Below are 24,864 nucleotides of genomic sequence, written 5' to 3'. Positions count from 1 at the left end.
TATTTATTTTTGGGACAGAGAGAGACAGAGCATGAACGGGGGAGGGGCAGAGAGAGAGGGAGACACAGAATCGGAAACAGGCTCCAGGCTCTGAGCCATCAGCCCAGAGCCCGACGCGGGGCTCGAACTCGCGGACCGCGAGATCGTGACCTGGCTGAAGTCGGACGCTTAACCGACTGCGCCACCCAGGCGCCCCGCATTCTTGTATTTTCAACCACCATCTTTTAGTTTTTAGGAATTTACACACAAGAAATTATATATATTCATTTGCAAGGGAAATATACCTATTCAAATGAAGAAAATTAAAATTTTCTTTTGCCTTATTAAAGGATTTTTGAGAAAGCCCATTTTCATATACGGATGGAACATCATCATCACTGTATGCCAAGTCACTTTCTAGCAGAGGACAAGAAATATCTACAAAACAAAAAAAATTGTACATTAGTAACTTTTCTGGATTGCAAAAAGCAAGCGTTTATGTAATGCATTAGTTAGCAAATCAATGTCCATGAAATGTACAACAAAATTTAAGAATCAAAAACATTTGTGTAGATATGAATAACAAATATAAATGCACTTCAAATTCAAACAGAATTAAGGGCAATCTTTGAAGTAAGTTTCCTTCAAACATCCAGGCAAGGCAGGACTAAATTCCTTTCAAGAGGCTGTTTTCTAAAAAAAAAACCAAAAAAAACAAAAAAACAAAAAAACACAAAAAAACCAACCACAAAACATTTCTGGGATGTATAAAACATTTAGTTTTCCTGATTATTAAATGGCCGATCAAGTATCATACCTGAGTCTAAAGCTTTATTTGTTCTGATTTCTGCATGTGGAAATACTCTCTGCAGGGCTTCTAAGATCTGGTGAACAGTACTTTGTAGGAGTGGTTTCACAACAGTGGACAATGCCTGCCCAGGTGATGTCACAGCTCTTTGGGCAGCTGGTATCATCTTTTGCATGGCTACCTCAAAATCCTTAGCTGAGATGTTAATTGAAGAGAGATCCAACTGTAGTTTCTCACTAGTGGTATAAATTTGTGGGTAGCGTCGACGCAGAGCACATAAAGCGGCCTCAGAGCATATTGACTTAATATCTGCACCACAGTATCCTATCCAAGGCAACCAAAAAAAATGTTTTAAAGTAAATCATCACCCTATGAGCATGACTATGGTTAAAAGAAAATTAAAACTCAACATAGAAATATAGTAAAATATTCAGAGTAAGGATAAAATCTCTCATCCACTCAGTAAACTTGTAACAGTTAATAACCATCAACAAATCAATCAACTTTTGCAAGTGAAATGTACAAACACTAAAGGGAGCACAGTGGTCAAGAACAAGAGTTTTAAAATGACAGACTAAGTTCAAACTCCAGTTTTTCATTTACTGCACATATGATCTTTGGAGAATCATTTATGCTCTTTCAGCCATTTCTACATCTGTAAATTGGGGATAATGCTACCTGCAGGACTGATGTGAGAATTTCTCGAAATAACATATATAAAATGCTTAACAGAATGACTAGAAAATGTAAACAGCAAAAGATAGCTATTATTATTATTGTCTAACATTGTTCTCAAATTCCCCAATAGCCAATTCATCAAATATCTCTATTTAATATCCAGGATTTTTAAAGAAAACATGCCACAAATAAGAGACCAGAAACAAACAAAATCTGTATTGCTTTAAACATAACCTTGCCCAAGACTACAACTTAATTTCTGAAATGCATGCATTTTATCTTTTAATGCCTAAAGCAATGTTTACCAACACAGTTTTCTGCTAGTTCTTCTAGAAATATGTCCAGTGGTTTAGGATTCCAATCTCTTGTATGAATCTTAAGAATTTCTTTTCGAGCCTGTAAATAAGAACAATTTTAATTTTTTTATAATAAGGAGCTATTCAGATTTGAATAATTTCAATTTAAAAGTTTTATCTAAAAATCATAAAATCAATACCTACTATAACAAAAAACAGTAAAAGTAAAAAGAAAAAGATGCATTTGTAAGCATTTAAGGAATTTATGTTAAAGAAGATTCGTATTTCTAGTGCTTAAGTTCTAGGCATCATAAATGTGAATGAGAAAAATTAATAATGATGGAACTATTGTTCATTCTGGTCTATATTAAGAATTGTTTAAGAGTACTGACAGCACTACTCATGTTTTCCTCCTTGGTTCTCAAGAGATTAAGTGGCTTTAAAACAACTAGGTAGGATTGTATGGTAGTGTCCATGGCAAAAGTCAAGGCTAATAAACTGACTAAGGATTAACTGTTCATTATTAGGCTACATGCTCTGAAGCAAAATAAAGTCATATGGTAACATTCAAAGGCTATGCTCAAATTGAGAAAAATGTAAAAGTACATTTAGGGGGGCATTATTTTAATTAGAAAAAAAAAGAATTAAAAAAATCCATATTCTTTTCTTTAAATAAAATAAAACCTCCCTAAGAATACATACATTACCTCTTTGGATGTTAATCACATTTGACTTTGCTTCAGAACATACAAAACTCAAACTTCAAATTTTCACTGTGCCAAGATTTCCTATGATAAGAGCAACATAGTCTGTCAAATTCTGAATAATGTTAAATTCCTACATCTTTGTCAGGTAGGCTGAAAAGGAATTCTCTGTCAAAGCGACCAGGCCTTCGCAAAGCAGGATCGATAGAATCCAGTCTGTTGGTAGCACCAATGACCACAATTTCTCCTCTGCTGTCCAATCCATCCATAAGAGCTAGCAAGGTGGAAACAATGGAACTAAATGTAAAAATAAACGACAAGAGATTAAACATATGATGCTGAATATATTATTCCTTCTTGTGCTAAGACTTAATACATTAAACATGTGAACACATATTCTCAAAGCATGCCATTACTTCCCACAGATTTAAAAACCTTGTAAAATAACATACTAAATAGCATGTAGAGGTTAAAATCAATGAAAAACATAAATGGTTTTTAGAATGCCACTAATGGAAGACATTTCATAAAGCGTAACTTCACATAGGAACTTAAGAGTTCCTCAAAAAGGACACTTCAAAAAAAAAATACTAGATAAACTGTATCTAAAAAGTGGTCCATTGTATACACATTATCAACAAAGAATGCCCAAATAAAATAGAATATACGTAAAGCATTGAAAGAAAAAGAACTTTAATTACATTTTAATTATGGAGAGAGAATAGTAAAACAATCTCCACATCTTCATCACCCCTTTTTAATAAGTATTAATGTCCTTTCAGGGCGCCTGGGTGGCTCAGTTGGTTAAGCATCCAAGTTTGGCTCAGGTCATGATCTTACGGCTTGTGGGTTTGAGCCCGGCATCAGGCTCTGTACTGACAGCTCAGAGCCTGGGGCCTGCTTCAGATTCTGCGTCTCCCTCTCTCTCTGCCCCTCCCCTGCTCACACTTTTTCTCTCTCAAAAATAAGTAAGAATTTAAAAAAAGTTATCAGTGTCGCGTTTTTATGACTTCACCCAATTGTGTTTTTCTCCATCCAACAGATTTTTTTTTTTTCAACATTTATTTATTTTTGGGACAGAGAGAGACAGAGCATGAACGGGGGAGGGGCAGCGAGAGAGGGAGACACAGAATCGGAAACAGGCTCCAGGCTCTGAGCCATCAGCCCAGAGCCTGACGCGGGGCTCGAACTCCCGGACCGCGAGATCGTGACCTGGCTGAAGTCGGACGCTTAACCGACTGCGCCACCCAGGCGCCCCTCCATCCAACAGATTTTAAAGAAAACCCCAAAAACTTTCCACAGATCACTTAATCCATAAATATTTCATATTAAATACTTCATGTATTTATTTCTAAGATAAGGACTTTTAAAAACTCCCACAGTACTAGGATACCAATGGAAATGACAGTAATTCCTTAATATCACCTAATATTTAATTTTCCTAATTGTTTCAAAATATCTTTTCTACATTTGATGTTTTTAATTTTTTTTTTTTCAACGTTTATTTTTGGGACAGAGAGAGACAGAGCATGAACGGGGGAGGGGCAGAGAGAGAGGGAGACACAGAATCGGAAACAGGCTCCAGGCTCTGAGCCATCAGCCCAGAGCCCGATGCAGGGCTCGAACTCACGGACTGTGAGATCGTGACCTGGCTGAAGTCGGATGCTTAACCGACTGCGCCACCAAGGCGCCCCTACATTTGATGTTTTTAAGCCAAGATCCACACACCTTGGGGTCAAATGTTCCTCAATTCCTTAACAGTCCCCATTGAACCTTCTTTTTTTGCCTTCATGCCTTTTATTTGTTGGAAGAAACTGGGTCTTTGCCTTGTAAAATTTCCTTCCCACATTCTGGATTAGGCTAACTTGTTTCCTGATAGGGTCATTAACTTGTCCTATATCGTTCATATTTCCTACAAACTGGCAGTTAGATCTAGAAGCTTAATAGATGCAGGTTAAACTACTTAGGATAGCATATATGATAGGAGTATTCCATGTACTTCCTATTGTATACTCAGCAGGTACATAATACCAGTTTCTCATTTAACATCAGGGGATTGGGTTTACATGAGGGGTTATCAGCTTACTACATTCATCCTAAACTTCGCCATCAACCTTTTTACTTTACTGTTTTTGTAGCCACTTAACAATTATTGCTTAGATCAAGGTTTCTCAATCTTGGCACAAATGGCATTTGGGTCAGGTAATTATCTGTTGTACAGAGCTGTCCTTGGCACTGTAGAATGTTTAACAACATCTGTAGTTTTCACCCACTAGATGCCAGTGATACATCACTCACCTCCTCCAATTTGTCACAATCAAAAATGTCTCCAGACATTTGTCCCATGGGGGGCAAAATCTACTCTCAGTTGAAAACCACATGGCTAGATCTACTATGTCATAAGGGGTTGCAAAATGGTGATTTTCTATTTCAATAATTTCCTCTGTATTTATTACCTATGATTTCCCTATAAAGAACAATGTTACTTCATCAATTATTCTCAATCATGGCATGAATCATAGTTACAGGACAGGAAAAAGAAATGCCTGATTCATTTTGTTTATCAATTTTCAGAGTAATGAGTCACTGTTTTAGCACCCTTTGGAGTGACCAATTAAGTTTTTATTTTTTAAAAAAAGATCATTAAAAACTGACAGTTTTTATGTATTTGATGCTTTTCACTCTATTATAAGCATTATTATTTTTTAAAAAAATTTCTTTTGATGTTTTTATTTATTTTTAAGACAGAGCATGAGCAGGGGAGGGGCAGAGAGAGAGGGAGACACACAATCCAAAGCAGGCTCCAGGCTCTGAGCAGTCAGTACAGAGCCTGACGTGGGGCTCGAACTCACAGACTGTGAGATCATGACCTGAGCCGAAGTCAGACACTTAACCGACTGAGCCACCCAGGCGCCCCTATAGTCATTATTATTTTTGATGCTCTAATTATCCCATCTTGGCTAATGAAACTTTCAAAACTGACTATGTCATTCTGATATGACCCTAGTAGTTTTCAATTGCTTCTTTGCTTCCAGGCATTACAAGATATTCCAGGCTAGTCTTGCTTATTTCCAAATTCATTTCTATTATCCACCATCTCTCCTCTAAGTGCTAGTACCACATTTTGGGTGCCAGGGGTGTGAACTGCTACTGGGTTGTAGTAACTCCTAGGCATTTTTAAGTGTCCAGAGCTAGAAACTATTTTTTCTTAAAAAAATTCATCCTGAGAGGCACCTGGGCGGCTCAGTCAGTTAAGCGTCTGACTTTGGCTCAGAACATGATCTCGTGGTTCATGAGTTCAAGCTGACAGTGCAGAACCTGCTTGGGATTCTCTCTCTTTCCCCCCCCCTCTCTCTGCCCCCTCCCACTCTTACTCACTCTCAAAATAAATAAAGTTAAAAGTAAAAAAAAAAAAAAAATCAATCATCATGAATTCATCATATTGATACTCCCAATTCAAAGTAAAGATTTTTGGGTTTTAATTTATTTTATATTTATATCCTTTCTTAAGCTAAAAATCATATTTTCTACGGCATTCACATACTTCCTTGTATTCTCTTTCAATATTATTACTAACAGACAAAAATTACAGTTTAATAATGTTCAATGTGCTAACTTTTAAAAATGCTTAATTTAACAAAAATGTTTATGCTCAGATATTTTAAGTCTTTGGTTAAAAAATTGCACATTGGGGCGCCTGGGTGGCGCAGTCCATTAAGCGTCCGACTTCAGCCAGGTCACGATCTCGCGGTCCGTGAGTTCGAGCCCCGCGTCGGGCTCTGGGCTGATGACTCAGAGCCTGGAGCCTGTTTCCGATTCTGTGTCTCCCTCTCTCTCTGCCCCTCCCCCGTTCATGCTCTGTCTCTCTCTGTCCCAAAAATAAATAAACTTAAAAAAAAAAAAATTGCACATTAAGTTTCTCATATCAATATATAAGCCACCCAGTTTCCCAACACCATTTACTGAAGAGACTGTCTATATTCTTGTGTACAATATCCCTACTGCATATTCCTGCTTTTATCAGAGATTAACTGATCATATATAAGTGTGGGTTTATTTATGGGCTCTCTATCCTATTCTATTGATCTATTTTTGTGCCAGTGCTATACTGTTCTGATTACCATAGTTTTGTAGCGTATCTTGAAATCCGGGATTGTGATACCTCCATCTTTGCTCTTCCTCAGGATTGCTTTGGCAATCTTTGAAACTGGACCATTTTCTTACACAATTCACAAAAACAAACTCAAAATGGATTAAAGACCTACATGTGAGACCAGAAACCATAAAACTTCTTAAAGAAAACATAGGGAATAATCTCTTGGACACTGGCCTTATTAGCAACAGTTTTCTAGATGTGTCTTCTTAGACAAAGGAAATAAAAGCAAAGTTAAACTATTGGGACTGTATCAAAATAAAAACCTTTTGCAAAGCAAAGGAAGGTATCAACAAAACAAAAAGGCAACCTACTGAATGGGAGAAGACCTCTACAAATGATGTATCCAATAAGGCATTAATATCCAAAATATACAAAGAACTTACACAACTCAAAACCAAAAAAAAAAAAAAAAAAAAAAAATTACCAAATAATCTATTTAAAAAATGGGCAGAGCACATTCTTTGAAAGAGCAAACACTTTTCTAAAGAAGACATACAGATAGCCGAAAGACATGTGAAAAGATATTCAACTAGCCATCAGGGAAATGAAAATCAAAACCACAATAAGGTATCATCTTATATCCGTCAGAATGGTAACATCAAAAGACAAATAACAAGTGTTGGTAAAGATGTGGAGAAAAGAAGACCCTCATACACTGTTGCTGGGAATGTAAATTGTTACAGCCACTATAGAAAATAGGATGGTGGTTCTTCAATAAGTTAAAAATAAAAATACCATATAATCCACTACTGTTTATTACCCCCCCCCCCCCAAAACAAAAACGCTACCTGGAAAAGATACATGTACTTCTGTGTTTATTGCAGCATTATTTACAATAGCCAAGATATGAAAGCAACCTAACTGTCCATCAATAGATGATAGATGGGTAAAGACGATGTGCTATATATGTATACAATGGAATATCAGCCATAAAAAAGAATGGGATCTTGCCATCTGAGGCAACCTAGAGGATGTTACACTAAATGAAATAAGTCATTCAAAGACAAATAACAAATTATTTCAGTTATATGTGGAATCTAAAAACAAAACAAATAAACACCACAGAAACAGAACCATAAATATAGAACAAACTGGTAATTGCCAGAGGAAGGGAGATTGGGGGTGTGGGCAGAATGGGTGAAGATTAAGAGGTACAAACTTACAGTTATAAAGTAAGTCATGAGAATGAAAAGTGTAGCACTGGGAATATAGTGAATATTGTAATAATGCTGTATGGTGACAGATGACAACTACACTTACCTTGTATGAGCATAGCTTAATATATAGAATTGCTGAATCATTATGTTTTACACCTTAAACTAGTAACACTGTAGGTCAACTATCCTTCAATTAAATACATGTATGTACTTGAGAAGGCATGTGCTTCCCAAATTATAATTTTTGTTGCTAAAATTTCTAATTCCTTTTAGAACTATTCCAAAACATAGTACTCAATTATTTGGTTGCAAAGTAATGGTAGTATTGTTAAATATGTTTGATCCTACCAATACAATGAATACAATATGGCTGCTGATGAAATTTGTCATATATAAAAAGTCTGTATGATTACTGTAAGTTATTGCAGACACAACTATTTTTACCATAGCACTTAACATTTTGATTTACTAAGAGCAACAAATGAAATTGTATATAGTATCACGTCAAAGACCACCAGGCTACACTAAATATTGTTAGCTGTTAAGAAAATAAAAACCTATTTCTCACATTATTATGTCTTATTCCTCTTCATATTATTTATAATAAAAAACAATACTGGCATATATGAAGACATGTAAACATTTGCTTTAGAGTATCCAAAATTAATTAAGCAATTACAGATAATACTTGAGACAATTTGAAAAGAGGGTTCTGAAAAACTGAAGATGAACTAGGATTAAAATTTAGATTCAAGTTGAGGCAGTGTCACTAAGGACAAGTGCCCCCACCTTGGCAGTCAGTTTATCATAGAGGAGATGCATTCTCTCGTTCTGAAAATTAAAAAGTTGGGCTAATAACCGAATCTCAAACTAGTAGTCATGCACTAAGACATATTTTGTTTGGCCAAAGCAGTACCTTAAAAAGATCTGAATTAGTCGGCAACATTTAAAAGATATTTAACACAAAAATTTGAATATAACATTTAAGAAAGTGCAAATTTATTTTTCAAGTCTGAGTCAACTTCTGCACTTCAATAATAGGTTTGGGCTAAAAACAACTGGCTATGCTCTTATGATTAGATGCTCAGCCACACTCCAAACCATAGTCCCACTCTTACTACTGGCTTGCCTCACTCATTTCATTTGCCTTACACCTCACTAGCCAGTGGACATTTAAGTTTGTATCATGAATTAAACCTGTAACCAAGATTTTAATACTATGCTTGTGAATACCTTGCCATGCAGAACAGGTTCATTTTTCTTTTTGTACTATATATTGGGGTTCTACCAAGAAGAGGAAACTGCTGGTTTGTGAAGTATCTTTCACTATTTTAATATTCTATCCCTTATGCAGTATCAGTACAGCTCAGAATACAGGAAGAAAGACAGAAGTGCTATTAAACAAATTTTACCTGTGAATCTGATCTTGCCTGCTTGATCGTACAGGAGCCAGACCATCAATTTCATCAAAAAAAATAATGGATGGGCGCATCTGATAAGCCTAGAAAGCAGGTCCAGTGGTTGCATGTTAATATGCAAAACTTCAAATATATAGACTTAATATGAACCATTTTAATCTGTTTTCATTCTAACTTGCTTAGGAGAATTAATTTCTAATTTGTAAATCTAAACATAAATCTAAGAACTATATTTTAAGAACTTACATATCCAAAAATATCATGCAAACAACTTAATTTTTTTGCATTCTCCATTGGAATTATTCAAAATACATACTCCACTGGTCATATACCTTGGGTTTCATATAGCTATAGTTATTGGGACACACAAAATATATATTTAAAATCAACTGCTAAAACAAGACAAAGAACAGAAGACAATGACGTAGCCTTCCTCCATGTCAGGATGGGAAAACACTTAGCAAGATGCCATATTTTTTTTTTTAAAGTCTATTTCAGTTAAGTTAAAGAAACTCAGTGTGTTCTATAAAGAGATTTAAAAGCATCTGCAGCAATATGCCTTAGTAGATCAGAATGTATTATCTTACAATGTGCTGTCAATACAATCTGGGATATGAAATTGAAAGCTACTCTAGGGCAGAACTAATCTTCAACTCACATACTGAGACAACTCACTACTGTTAAGTATGAGACTACCAGCCTCTCTCTGGATATGAGACATAAGACTCCAAAGAACTTAGATCTTATTATTCCTTTCTCTTCTTCCTATAAAACTGTCTATCATAAGTCAGTATTATCTTAATAAAGAATATTTGGTCTAATTTTTCTGAAAAGTGATTAAATGCCACACCTATCTAATCCTTACATACTTACACCCGCATTGATTACAGATCTATATAGTGAAATTTTAATATCATACCTGATCAAATAGCAATCGTAGCTGTCTTTCAGACTCTCCTACCCATTTACTCAGACAATCAGCACCTTTCCTCATGAAGAATGCTACTCTTTTATCCCCTTGACTGCACTCATTGGCAAGTGCTCTAGCAACCATAGTTTTTCCAGTTCCAGGTGGGCCATAAAACAAACAACCTCTATAGAAGAATAAGTGTTATTTTAGTAATACATTAAAAAGTAGACTCTTTAAACTAAATTAGAAACCAATTTCATGAATACAAATTAGTGAATAAAGTAAGATAACTATTGTTTCAATCCACAAAGCACAACTTAAAACCTGAAAATTAATGCTGATACAAAATTAATATTGAAACTAAATAAAACCCTTTATTTGAAACATTTTCTTTTTTAAAAATTTATTTATTTATTTATTTTAAGAGAGCACGTGCACATGTGTGAGCAGGGGAGGAGCAAAGGGACAGAATCCCAAACCAGCTCCATGCTCAGCACAGAGCCCCACATGGGTCTCAATTATGACCCAAGCTAGTATCAAGAGTCAGTACTTAACTGAGCCATCCAGGTGCCCCAAAATAAATTTTCTTTTAGTCATTCATCATGCCCATCATATTACTTTACCTTGCATAGAAGTCAAGCTTAAAAAGACTTGATAGTTTACTTTTGTGACATATCAAGGGAAAGAATACATTTCATCTACAACCTTTGGTCTCAGCGTCAGTAACACAACACCAAAAGTTGTGCAAGAAAACACATTGAGAATGAACAGAAGAGAAAGTAAAGTAAAAAAGAGAGAGCTTTAAGAAATACTTGTGGTGTTTAGGTGGTAGAGATTAGGACAATGTAAATAATTTGACATCATTCTTGGTGACATCACTGTCATGGGGTAATCTATAATTTTTCATTTATTTCTAAAGTTATTCATTGCTCTTAGGATAGAATTCTTTTAAAAAAAATGGGCTATATCCATAACTCTTTTTTCAAGATTTTTAGTATTTATTTTTGAGAGAAAGAGACAGAGTGTAGTGGGGGAGGGGCAGAAAGAGAGGGAGACAAAGAATCTGAAGCAGGCTCCAGGCTCTGAGTTGTCAGCACAGAGCCTGATATGGGGCCCAAACTTGTGAACTGCGAGATCATGATCTGAGCTGAAGTTGGACGCTTAAATGACTGAGCCACCCAGGCACCCCTATACTCATAATTCTTGTTAGAAATGTAAAAAGTATATAGAAATAGAACATGTCATGGATTAAGTGCTACCAAAGTAACATGAAATAATCAATTTCAGATCACCATATAACTGCTCTTGAAAAGAAACACTAAGGATAAAAGCCATATATGAACGACCCAACGCTATTATCATCCTCAATGGGAAAAAACTGACAGCTTTCCCCCTAAGGTCAGGAACAAGACAGGGATGTCTGCTTTCGTCACTGTTATTCAACATAGTATTGGAAGTCTTAGCCTCTGCACTCAGACAACCCAGAGAAATAAAAGGCATCCAAATCAGGCAGGAGGAGGTCAAACTTTCACTCTTTGCAGACGACATGATACTCTATATGGTAAACCCAAAAGATTCCACAAAAAACCTGCTAGAATTGATTCATGAATTCAGCAAAGTTGCAGGATATAAAATCAACGCACAGAAATCGGTTGCATTCCTAATACACCAACAATGAAGCGACAGAAAGAGAAATCAAGGAATCGATCCCATTTGCAATTTACACCAAAACCCATAAAATACCTAGAAATAAATCTAACCAAAGAGGTGAAAAATCTATACACCGAAAACTACAGAAAGCTTATGAAAGAAATTGAAGACACAAAAAAATGAAAAAAGATTTCCATACTCCTGGATAGGAAGAACAAATATTGTTAAAATGTCGATACTACCTAAAGCAATCTACATATTCAATGCAATCCCTATCAAAATAACACCAGCATTCTTCACAGAGCTAGAACAAATAATCCTAAAATTTGTATGGAATCAGAAAAGACCCCGAATAGCCAAAGGAATCTTAAAAAAGAAAACCAAAGCAGGAGGCATCACAATTCCAGACTTCAAGCTATACTACAAAGCTGTAATCATCAAGACAGTATGGTACTGGCACAAGAACAGACACTCAGATCAATGGAACAGAAAGAGAACCCAGAAACGGACCCACAAACATAAGGCCAACTAATCTTTGATAAAGTAGGAAAGAATATCCAATGGAATAAAGACAGTCTCTTTAGCAAATGGTGCTGGGAAAACTGGACAGCGACATGCAGAAGAATGAACCTGGACCACTTTCTTATACCACACACAAAAATAAACTCAAAATGGATGAAAGACCTCAATGTAAGACAAGAAGCCATCAAAATCCTTGTGGAGAAAGCAGGCAAAAATCTCTTCGATCTTGACCGCAGCAACTTCTTATCGAACATCTCCAGAGGTAAGGGAAACAAAAGCAAAAATGAACTACTGGGACCTCATCAAAATAAAAAGCTTCTGCACAGCAAAGGAAACAATCAGCAAAACTAAAAGGCAACCGACAAAATGAGAGAAGATATTTAAAAATGACATATCAAATAAAGGGTTAGTATCCAACATCTACAGAGAACTGATCAAACTCAACACCCAAAAAACAAAGATTCCAGTGAAGAAATGGGCAAAAGACATGAATAGACACTTCTCCAAAGAAGACATCCAGATGGCCAACTGACACATGAAAAAATGCTCACCATCACTCATCATCAGGGAAATACAAATCAAAACCACAATGAAATACCACCTTACACCTGTCAGAATGGCTAACATTAACAACTCAGACAACATATATTGGCGAGGATGCGGAGAAAGAGAATCTCTTTTGCATTGTTGGTGGCAATGCAAGCTGGTGCAGCCACTCTGGAAAACAAGATGGAGGTTCCTCAAAAAATTAAAAATAGAACTACCCTACAACCCAGCAATTGCACTAGTAGGTATTTATCCAAGGGATATAGGTGTACTGTTTAGAAGGACACATGCACCCCCATGATTATAGCAGCACTATCAACAATAGCCAAAGTATGGAAAGAGCCCAAATGCCCATCGATGAATGAATGGATAAAGAAGATGTAGTATATATATATATAATGGAGTATTACTCGGCAATCAAAAAGAATGAAATCTTGCCATTTGCAACTACGTGGATGGAATTGGAGGGTATTATGCTAAGAGAAATTAGTCAGAGAAAGACAAAAATCATAGGACTTCACTCACATGAGGACCTTAAGAAACAAAACAGATGAACATTAAGGGAAGGGAAAAATAATATAAAAACAGGGAGGGGGACAAAACAGAAGAGACTCATAAATATGGAGAACAAACTGAGGGTTATGGGAGGGGTTGTGGGAGGGGGGATGGGCTAAATGGGTAAAGGGCACTAAGGAATCTACTCCTGAAATCATCGTTGCACTATATGCTAATTTGGATGTAAATTAAAAAAAATAAAAAACAAAACAAGTTAAAAAAAATAAATACATACATTAAAAAAAGAAAAGAAACATTAAGATTCCAGAAAAGCAGAAATGGTGGGAAAAATTTCACATGTGATGGATGAAATCTATTAGAAGTTAAGAATAAAATATAAAAGAGGGGTGCCTGGGTGGCTCAGTTGGTTCAGCATTTATTGACATTGGCTCAGGTTGTGAACTTGCGGTCGTGAGATCAAATCTCCCACTGGGCTTCGAGCTGAGTGTGGAGCCTGCTTGAGATTCTCTCTCCCTCTCTTTCTGACTCTCTACCCCTTGTGAGCATGTGCACACATGCACTCTGTCTCAAAAATAAACAGTAAAAAAGAATAAAATATAAAAAATAGTAAGAAATTGACATGATCAAATGCAGAGAGAAAAAAAAACAAAGCAACTGTTTAAACACCAAACAAATGGAATAAGTAAATGAAAATTTCAACATACAAAAACGAAGGCAGGAAAAGAATTTAAGAATGTGTGTACTGAGCTAACAATGTTATTTGTGAGGCTGTATCTTAAGAGGTAATTGAGCATTCATACAAAAAGGAAGCAATGAGATATTCATATTAACATTTGTGACAATAATAAAAAAAAATCTACATAGTCAGCAATAGCAGAATTGATTTAAAAAAATGATATATCCACATTATGGTATATTATTCAGCTATTAAAACAGAAAGAGAACCACATGAAAACAGCAGGTTAATACAATTATAAATTTATTATAAGGGGAAATGTTTGTTGTAAGGAAGGAGAAATGAGAAAACATCGGGAGAGGTTTTTTCAAATTTACTAAATTACTCTTTTTTACAGTAATGCAGTATTTTATTCCATTAATAACTAACATTTGAGAGCATTTATAATATTAATGGAACTTAATCTAAGAGAAGTTCGACTTACTTTTCTTTTTAAAATTTATTTTGAGAGACAGAGAAAGAGAATGGAAGGGGCAGAGAGACAGGGAGAGAGAAAATCCCAAGCAGACTCTGCGATGTCAGCACATGATGTGGGATCTGAACCCCCGAAGTGAGGGATCATGACCTATAGACTTACTTTTTAAGGTTTATTTATTTATTTTGAGAGGGAGGGAGAGCAGGGGAGGAGCAGAAAGAGAGGGAGAGAGAGAATCCCAGGCAGGCTCCATGCTGCCAGCACAAAGCCTGATGTGGGGCTCAAACACATGAAACTGTGAGATTATGACCTAAGCTGAAATCAAGAGTCAGATGCTCAACAAACTGAGCAACCCAGGCGCCCCTTGACTTACTTTTTTTTACATTTCAATATCAGGTATCAGTAAGAGGAAAAATATGGTCAAAATTACTATGTCAAAAACTTACAATAAACGCTTGATGTTAGTCTAAATACAATTCAGTTTTTGGCATAAAGTTCTTTGGCTGCAAGGAGAACATTTGGTTTACTTCTCTAATAGGAATATCCGCATTTAATGCTGGGATAGCTTCTTCTTGGTATTTGTTCTGCTGTTGATTTTTAGCACAGTTATTTATAATTGTATGAATGGAGTGGAGAGAGGTACTCATGATATCATGAGGTACTCTAAATAAGAGTATATAACTATAGTAATGAGGAGGCAGACAGGCAATGCGACTGCCCTGTATTTTTGAGGCCAACAGGTTAAACCTAAGGAGTTTACTCGATATTCAGGAATAAAAGCCCACACAAAATATAGTATGAAGCCAAATTGGGAGCTTAAGAAAAGAAAAAAGCCATAAATCACTCTCTGTGGCAATGGCAATGATGAATTTTCCACCATTTTCACTGTGACTTCAGACAATCTTGGGTCCCTGAAATGACCACTCAGGCCCCTCCTGACAGCTTGGCCACCTCAATGGTGAGTCCCCTGTCCAAGCACCAACAAGGAAGCTGCAGAAGGGGTTAAAGAGGGAAAACTGAGGAACAAGCTAAGTCACAATGGCACCCCTCTTCCCACTTACTAAATTACTCTAGGTGCTTCCAATGCTTCTTCTAGAAAGCAAATGCTATTATTTAATATCAGTATCTTTCTAGTTAAAAAAATTGTTTTTAATTCACCAATGTGTAACTGTGATCGATGTATGCTACATAACTTTTATAATGGAAAAGCAACAAAGCTTACCAATCTAAAAAAGTGTACTTAAATTAACATTTCTATACAGGTGATTCAGGAAAAGTTGCACAAGGAAAAAGGAATCAAGGACTAGGGTTTATAAAAGGGTGGGGGAATGTGGGTAAACAGGTGATGGGCATTAAGAAGGGCACTTTTTGAGATGAACACTGGGTGTCTTATGTAAGAGACGAATCACTGGGTTCTACTCCTGAAGCCAAGACTACACTGTATGTTCACTAACTTTAAATTTTAAAAAATGGGTTAATAAGTGAGATATAAACACTAGAAAGAAAAGGACCAAAATTGGGGCCCTGGGTGCCTCAGTCCGTTAAGCATTTGACTCTTGATTTTGGCTCAGGTCATGATATCATGGTTCAAGAGATCAAGCCCCAAGTTGGGCTCCACACTAACAGCGTGGTGCCTGTTTGGGATTCACGGTCTCCCTCTCTCTCTGCCCCTCCCTCATGCGCTCCCTCAAAACAAATAAACTAAAAACAAACAAACAAAAAATCACTGAGACCACCCTGATCCCTTTTACTACTCCACACAGGCAACTTGCTTGGATAGTTTACTTTCTGGTATTGCACAAGATGAGATGCTGCAGAAATCAAGTTAAAAACTCCATACTGGGGGCGCCTGGGTGGCGCAGTCGGTTAAGCGTCCGACTTCAGCCAGGTCACGATCTCGCGGTCCGCGAGTTCGAGCCCCGCGTCGGGCTCTGGGCTGATGGCTCAGAGCCTGGAGCCTGTTTCCGATTCTGTGTCTCCCTCTCTCTCTGCCCCTCCCCCGTTCATGCTCTGTCTCTCTCTGTCCCAAAAATAAATAAACGTTGAAAAAAAATTTAAAAAAAAAAAAAAAAAAAAAAAAAAAAAAAAAAAAAAAAAAACAACTCCATACTGAAGAGGAGACTACTAACCTTTGCTCAGGCCTACTGCTAAAATTCTGGCAGCCAAGCTCATAAGCTTCCAAGAGAAAACTGGAGGATTGGTCTCTGGGGGGAAAAAAGGCCCGACTAGATACTGACTTTGAGGACTTCTGGTAAAAGAATCAGCATCCATGGGGGCGCCTGGATGGCTCAGTGGGTTAAGCCTCCAACTTCAACTCAGGTCATGATATCATGGCTCATGGGTTCCAGCTGTGCTGACAGCTCAAAGCCTGGAGCCTGCTTTTGTCTCCCTCTCCCCCGCTCACACTCTGTCTCTCTCAAAAATAAATAAAAAGTTAAAAAAAAAAATCACCATCCACCAATCACCCTAAGGTGAGGCCTACAAATTAACAAGCCCTACTAGTGAGCTTTTAAAAATAAATTAAATATTAACAGAAAGCCAAGGATCACTAGACACAGAAAGCCCCTAAGATCAAGAGGGATGAAAACAAGAAAGAAAAAGAAAAGTACATTAATCTAGAAAGTCCAACAATCAACTGACATGAATTGAGGGAAAAGGAAAAATGGAGCAGAAAATTACTGAAGAAGTGATACAAAAAAACCTTCCCACAAACCAGACATTTTTCCAGACCGTAAAGGTATATAATAGCACAATGAAAGCAGGAGGGGAAAAAGATGCATCAGCAGAGTGTGGTTACATGACCATCCTCAAAAAGAAAATAAAAATAACCTCTTGTGCACTCTTTTTTCTTAAGATATTCCCAGATTGTACTCCATCAAAACACAGCTGTAAAAAAAGGTCGTAGGGCACCTGGTTGGCTCAGTTGGTGGAGCATGAAACTCTTGATCTTGAGTTTGTGGTTTTGAGCCCCATGTTGGGTATGTAAATTAAAAATAATTTTTTAAAAATCTTAAAAATAATACTAATACTAAAAAAGGGGTCTTAGTTGAATCCAGGAAGCAGGGAATCCAGCACTAAAAGATACATAAAGGAAATCTCATTGATGGTGATGAGAAGTCCCAAAGTTTAGTTGTGCTACAAGACTAAGAATAACCCGTATGGATGGAAGCAAGAGGACAAAAGCTCCAACAAGATGTGTCTAGAAAAATGAGGAGTCAATAAATTATTTGATATGTTTAACTATACTGAAGAGTTTTCTTTCTAGCAAACTCTGTGGATGAACTGATAATCACATATAAAATTATTTTAAAAACTCTATAAAGAGCAAAAAAAAAACCCCTTACCCACAGGCAAAGAGTATTAACGCTGAGGGGAAAGAGCAGGGTTGTAAAAAAGAGAATAGTCATGATATACTATATATGGCTCAACTGTAAAAAAAACATTTACATTTACATAATCATAAAGCACACACGGAAAATTGATTCAACACTTATATTTGTGCATAAAGAAGCTACTGGGAGCATATGAGGACAGGAAAAAAATGTGTATATATGGAGAGTGGGGAAAGCAAAAGAACCAAATAGTCACTATTCATGTTAGAAGCCTACAGAATTCTAAAACAGAAAAAAACAAAAATTACAGTATAAGCATATTATTTAAATCTATATAGGTAAATACCTAATAGCTAAAGGAGTTGAAAACAGTTGGCTCTGGAAAGTGGGAATTGAACTGGAGGAGGAAGAGTAGAGGGAGGACTACTCCCACTACCATTTTTTCCTTCGTAAGACTTACAGTACTTATGTGACTTAAAATTATGTACGGGGCGCCTGGGTGGCTCAGTCGGTTAAGTATCCGACTCTTGATCTGGGTTCTGGTCATGATCTCATGGTTCATGAGATTGGGCTCTATGCCGCCAGCATGGATCCTGCTTGGGATTCTCTCTCTCTCCATCCCTCCCCCGATTGTGCGCTCTCTCTTAAACAAAACTTTAAAAAGTATTAAAAGTATGTACATATATTACTTTGATACAGACCTGAAACAAAGTTGTAAAAGTGAAAGAAAAAACTAAAAAGTATAGGAGAAATTTCAGTAAATATATGAAAAGCATTGGAAATTATTTTTCTTTTCGTGAGGATCAATTTTGAAACCATTTTTCAAGTTAAACATTAGAAAAGTAAAAATATTCGAAGTACCCAGAAAAGCACAATAAATTACTGTAGACCTAAAAAATTTCAATGGAGAAATGTTATCTTTCTGGACAACAGTAGCACAGCCCACATTCTGGCTAAAATTATTAAATTACCTTGGAGGTTGAATTTTGAATTTTTCAAAGACTTCTGGATAAAGTAATGGAAACACCACCATCTCTTTTAGAGCTGCAATATGATTAGACAGGCCACCAATGCTATCAAATCGTACCTGATAATGGAAGGGAAACATGGACATTCTCAGATTTGGAATCAAAATTAAAATATCACTCCATTTCTATACTAGGCTCAACCTATACACAGCCAACTGAGTAACAGCATTTTAGTTGTAGCCTGAAAAAGTCTGTAAAGTTTCGGATTTAAAGAAAAATTGGTTAAACTTTAAAACTAAATTAAAACAGTATTTAAGTTCAAGCATACAACATTGTACTCACTGAAGAATCTAGTTGCATTGGATCAACATCTGCAAGACTTGCTCCAATCTTCATTCTATCTTTATAAATTCCTTTTAATTCATCTTTCCGAAAATTTAGTGGGAGGCACCTATTTTTAAAAAATTAAAAAGAAACACCCATTAGGGTGTTGGGTAGCTCGGTTGAGCATTCAACTTTTTTTGTTTGTTTGTTTATTTTTGAGAGAAAGAGAGAGAGACAGAGGGTGAACAGGGGAGGGACAGAGAGAGAGAGAGAGGGAGGGAGACACAAACCAAAACAGGCTCCAGGCTGATGTGGGGCTTGAACCCACGAACTGTAAGATCATGACCTAAGCTGAAGTCTGGAGCTTAACCGACTGAGCCACCCAGGCACCCCAAGCATCCAACTCTTGATTTTGGCTCAGGTCATGACCTCAAGGTTGTGGGATCAAGCCCATTTTAGGCTCCATTCTGGGTATGGAGCCCACTTAAGATTCTATCTCCCTCTACCACTCATGCTCTCTTTCTCTCTTAAAAAAAAAAAAAAAAAAAAAAAGAGACAAATAAATAAAAATAAAACACCTATCAGTTCACTTTCTCCCCCAAATTCTATGTCAGAATATGGACATTTTTCCTAAAAATTTAAAAACAAGTTGGGGTACTTGGGTGGCACAGTCAGCTAAGCATCTGACTCTTGGTTTCAGCCCAGGTCATGAACTTGTGGTTTGTGAGTTTTAGCCCCCACATCAGGCTCCATGTTGGCAACGTGGGGCCTGCTTGGGATTCTCTCTCCCTCTCGCTGCCTCTTGCCTGTTTGTTTTCTCTCTCTCTCAAAATAAATCAATGAACATTACAAAAAATAATTTAAAAAATTTAAAAAGTTAAATTTCAATCAGCAACTGTGAAATTATGTATTTCAACTTCATTTTCTTTATAGGTTGAGAACTTTAATGTTAGAAATATTTATACCTGAAATTTTATTATCAGAGATATACAGTCAAACGAAGTGCCAGTGTTCAAGATGCCACAGCATCATAAAGTAATTCATGGTTAGCAATTCAGACTGTATCAATATACTTTATAATGATTGTGCTTAACATATACAGAGTATTTACCACTTGTCAGGCTGTTTTAGGTGCTTTATATGTAATAGTCCATGAAATCCTCAAAACAGTCATTTATTGAGTAGCTATTATTTCTCCTATTTTAAAAGAAAACTGATGGGGTGCCTGGGTGGCTCTGACTCTTGGTTTTGGCTCAGGGCATCATCTCGCAGTTCATGAGTTTGAGCCCCGCATGCTGACAGCATGGAGCCTGCTTGGGATTCTCTCTTTGCCCCTCCTCTGCTTATGCTCTCTCTCTCAAAATGAATAAATAAACCTTAAAAAAAACCTGAGGCACAAAAAGATTAACTGAAATGCACAAAGTCACAACTGGTTAAGTGTCAGTTCCTGGACTCAAACCAAAGCAGTGTCTCCAGACCTGCAATAACTCTGCTACAGTACCTCTCAGCAAAATATTCATAGTCCACCAAGCATCTTGGATCCACATCAACCATCTCAAGCAAGAATGAATCACTACTTTCCTAACTACTTTCAAAAACAGTTACAGTAGATTATAAAAAATACACCTAGAAGTACCTGCTTGTTTTATAGATGGAGAGTGGAAACTGCTTATGTTAGAGGTTAAGACACGTTGGAATGCCTAAGAAAAGAAATACAACTAAACACAAGTAAAAGCACACCAAACTCACCCCAAGTGACAAGTCTTGTATCTCCAGACTCCACAAGGAATTTATACTGTGAAATCTAAGATGAACACGTTTTCAATAGTGGCTTTTTAAAAGGTATTTCTCAAATAACTTATTTATTTATTTATTTATTTATTTATTTATTTACATTTATTTATTTTCGACAGAGCATGAGTGGGGGAGGGGCAGAGAGTGGGAGACAAAGAATGTGAAGGAGGCTCCAGGCTCTGAGCTGTCAGTGCAGAGCCCGGTACAGGGCTTGAACCCACAAACCGTGAGATCATGACATGAGCTGAAGTTGGACGCTAACTGACTAAGTTATAATTCTTAATAGAAATATAACTGCATGATATAGAAACTACAGGATTAGATGTACATTTCTATGAATGAAGGCAAAGAAACATCAGTCTAAGTAATACAGGTTTTCGATGATCTAACTCACTGCTGCCAACAGAAATGAAATGTAAGTCAAAGATGTAATTTAAAATTTTCTATTAGATACACTAAACAAAGAAAAAGTAATAATATATTTCACTTACCCCAACATATCTAAAACATACCATCTCAATATGCAAAATAAATATTTAAAAAACTGAGATATTTTACATTCTTTCTTATACTAAGTCTTTGAAATCCAAGAATGTGTTTTTTTTTTTTTTTTTTTTTTTACAAAATTTTACAATATTTCTCAATTCAGATTAGGTACATTTCAAGTGCTTAATAGCCACATGTAACTAGTGGCTACCATACTAGGGCAGAGCTAATGTGGTAAAAGAATAGAGCTTAGGATACAAAGAATGGTTGGTTTGCATGTCCCTTCAATTATTATGTTTCTAATTGTTTCACCATGCAGTTTTTACTCTATGAGAATATTACTTTATTAGGATACTGCATTTTTTCACTCCCCTGACCACATCTGTAAAATGGGTATGATCCTTGCTATAAACTTATATATGAACTTACACGAACTTATATTACAAAAAGTTATGAAATAAGTAAACCCATTTTCCTAAAGAGTTCTATAAGGATGTATTATTATAATTATTATAAACAGAAAAAAATGTATTTGAAGTGAAAAAATTTCAAGTTTCCTCAAGTCCATGTTTGTCAAGCACCATTTGAGCTACACAATGGCTGTAAAAGAAAATGTTCTAATGTATTTTAAGTTTCAAATATAGATGTTTCAAACAAGATGGCATTCTAATTTATACATTAACTTTTTGTATAAATTTTTACATGTTTATTTATTGGGGGGGGGGGCAGAGAGAGAGGGAGAGAGAGCATCCCAAGCAGGCTCTGTGCTGTCAGTGTCGACCTGACGTGGGGCTCAATCCCATGAACTGTGAGATCATGACCTGAGCCGAAATCAAGAGCCGGATGCTTAACTGACTGAGCCACCCAGGTATCCCAAAATTTTAAATTTGGTCAAGCTGTATCTGCTCCCAAATTATTCAGCCTTCTCACCACTTAAAAAAAAATAGCTTATAGTATTAAAAAGCATCAGCAGAAGACTTACCTGTTGATAGCTCTATTGCGGCTCCTTTTTCTCCGTCTCTCAAAGTGCTGTTCATCTTCAGAAGAGGAAGATGAAGTAGAGTCACTACTGTGGATTGCATGCCTTCGCCTAAAGTAAAGAGGAAAACTGAAATCATGACGAAGGAGGGCAGGAAAAACAGAGGCATAAGATGCAAACATCAGAATTACCTAAGGATCCAAAAAGATTTATCAAAAAATTAATACATTTGCTGAAGCAATGAAGTAGGCTTTGATGGTTCAATCTTTTGGAGGGAATAAAATACATGGATAACTGAGAGGACGGTAAAGAGATAGGTGGCTGTGATAGAGCTGACAATCAAATGTTCGTTATGATAGAATACGGTCCAAGCAGAATGACTTCTTAGTCTTGATGTAAATCAGTTATCCTCAAAGAGAAAGGTGGGAAAAAGAGGATATTAAACTCTTTGGGACTATAACTTCAGAAAGCATTTTCAATATTATACCACATATAGTTTCACATTTGTAATATTATACTATACATAATTTCACCTTTTGAAATATCAATCTTAAAAGGAGAACAGGAGAATTTTTATGCAAACCAAAAAGGATCAAGAAGAGTTTAAAAAATACTAGGAATACAGTGAGAAATAAGATGACCTTTTATCTACAGTATCATCACCTGTAAATTTACAACTGTCATTTACTGCTGTGTCAATATGGATGTATTACTTAACCCATATAAGCCTTAATTTTCTCACAAAAAGGAGGTAAGGATATAATCAAATTCTTAGGCTGGTTGGTAGTACTAAATAAGACACCAAGTGCTACAAATACTGAAAAAAAATTTCAATCACTTCTACCTTTGCATTTGTTGCAAAACACCCATAGGAAAAACAAAGAATCTAGCTGGGAAAACCTTTAATCATTGGCTCAGGGTCTAGAGCTTTTCCTGAGTCAGAGTGCAATCACAGTAAGTAGATATTTCCAAAAATATTAAAGGTTCACAGTCTATTATGTCCATAACATAGGTGCAGAATCTTATACTCTGAGAATAAGTTTTTCCACTATTCACTTACCAGGATCTGAAATGTCATAAAGATGGGGGGGAGGGGAAAATGGGTGATGGGCATTGAGGAGGGCACTTGTTGGGATGAGCACTGGGTGTTGTATGTAAGCCAATTTGACAATAAATTATATTCATTAAAAAAAATGAAATGTTGTAAAGGAAATTCAGTCTCTATTTGTCCCACTTACTATGATTATTCATATGTTCTGCTATTACACATTTGACTAGGCAGTGCTGGCCCAGACACTCCTAGAGATGTTAATGTTATACATTACCTTTGTAATTCCCCCTTCACCCCAGTCTGAATTATGAAACACAAATGGCCCCACAGGTTTTGGATAAGGGGTTTCTCACAGATATTTAAATGAGAAAATAATCCTCCAATGTCCACCTCCCCAAACATGCCCAAGACTATTCTTATGATTGGCTTGAAACTAAAACTATCTAGTACAAGTGTGCAATTTTATATGAAAGACTAATTTATTTAATATTACCATTAATATTACAAAACAACTCTAACCTGGAGGCACATAATTCACATAACAGTAAGTGAATTCCGTATGTATTCACATAATGAAGACTAACTTCACAATAAAAAGGACTAACATTTATTAAATGCTTCTTGTACCAGATAGTAGATATATTATCCCACCGAATCTTAATTAAAGCTCTGGACAAGTACATATCAGCAGGCTCACTTTAGAGTTGCAGCCAATGTGACTGGCTCGTAGTTTAAATAACTTGCTTAAAATATTAGAATTAGGCAACGATGGTGTCAGAACTCAAACCTTTGTCTATTCAAAAAACCCACTTTCTATATACACTGGTAATTTCCAGTTGTTTATTTCACAAACCAAAAGAATTATAAGCAAACAACAAAACCTGTGGACTGAAATAAATTTTCCAACGTTTGATCTGAAAAGGAATTAAAAAGAAAATTTTTTTAGTGTTTATTTTTGAGACAGACAGAGTGTGAGCAGGAGTGGGGGATGGGGGGGGGGGCGGCGCAGAGAGAGATGGAAACACAGAATCCGAAGCAGGCTCTAGGCCCTGAGCTGTCAGCACAGAGCCCGACCCGGGGCCTGAACTCATGAGCTGCAAGATCATGACCTGAGCTGAAGTCGGACGCCCAACCGACTGAGCCACCCAGGCGCCCCTGAAAAGTAGGGTTTTTAAGCATTGTAGTTATAACAAAGACACAGAGCACTCAATACATGCCAAATAGTAGTTTAAATGCTTTTCGCGTATTAACTCATCTAATTCTCACATTACTGTGAGACAGCTAATATCATTCTCATTCTATGGGTCAAAAAACTGAAATGAGAGGTTAAGTAACTTGCTAAAGGTCATTAATAAGTGGTAGGGCTGGGCCTGAAACCTAGTCATGGGTCCAGGGTTTTCACAATTACTCTATACTGTAGAAAGGCCATTTTTTCAGTT

The 24,864-nt window shown here is 36.4% G+C and overlaps 1 protein-coding gene and 1 pseudogene across 3 annotated transcripts in view; both read right to left on the bottom strand.

Annotated features, from left to right (window-relative positions):
* ATAD2 (ATPase family AAA domain containing 2) overlaps window positions 1-24,864 on the bottom strand; it is a 69,137-nt gene that overhangs the window by 20,124 nt on the left and 24,149 nt on the right. For all 3 annotated transcript variants that reach the window (XM_045453752.1, XM_045453753.1, XM_045453755.1), the window contains exons 9-17: window positions 22,378-22,485; window positions 19,134-19,242; window positions 18,795-18,910; window positions 10,116-10,290; window positions 9,191-9,279; window positions 2,603-2,762; window positions 1,771-1,861; window positions 797-1,111; window positions 285-417 (exon numbers count right to left, since the gene is read on the bottom strand). In XM_045453752.1, coding sequence (XP_045309708.1) covers window positions 285-417; window positions 797-1,111; window positions 1,771-1,861; window positions 2,603-2,762; window positions 9,191-9,279; window positions 10,116-10,290; window positions 18,795-18,910; window positions 19,134-19,242; window positions 22,378-22,485 — 1,296 coding nt within the window. The remainder of the gene's footprint in view (window positions 1-284; window positions 418-796; window positions 1,112-1,770; window positions 1,862-2,602; window positions 2,763-9,190; window positions 9,280-10,115; window positions 10,291-18,794; window positions 18,911-19,133; window positions 19,243-22,377; window positions 22,486-24,864) is intronic.
* LOC123585506 lies at window positions 14,787-16,570 on the bottom strand (annotated as a pseudogene).

The sequence above is a fragment of the Leopardus geoffroyi genome, chromosome C3 (assembly GCF_018350155.1).
Source record: "Leopardus geoffroyi isolate Oge1 chromosome C3, O.geoffroyi_Oge1_pat1.0, whole genome shotgun sequence".
In the NCBI taxonomy this organism is placed as follows: Eukaryota; Metazoa; Chordata; class Mammalia; order Carnivora; family Felidae; genus Leopardus; species Leopardus geoffroyi.
This window is presented reverse-complemented; position numbering and strand designations above follow the sequence as displayed.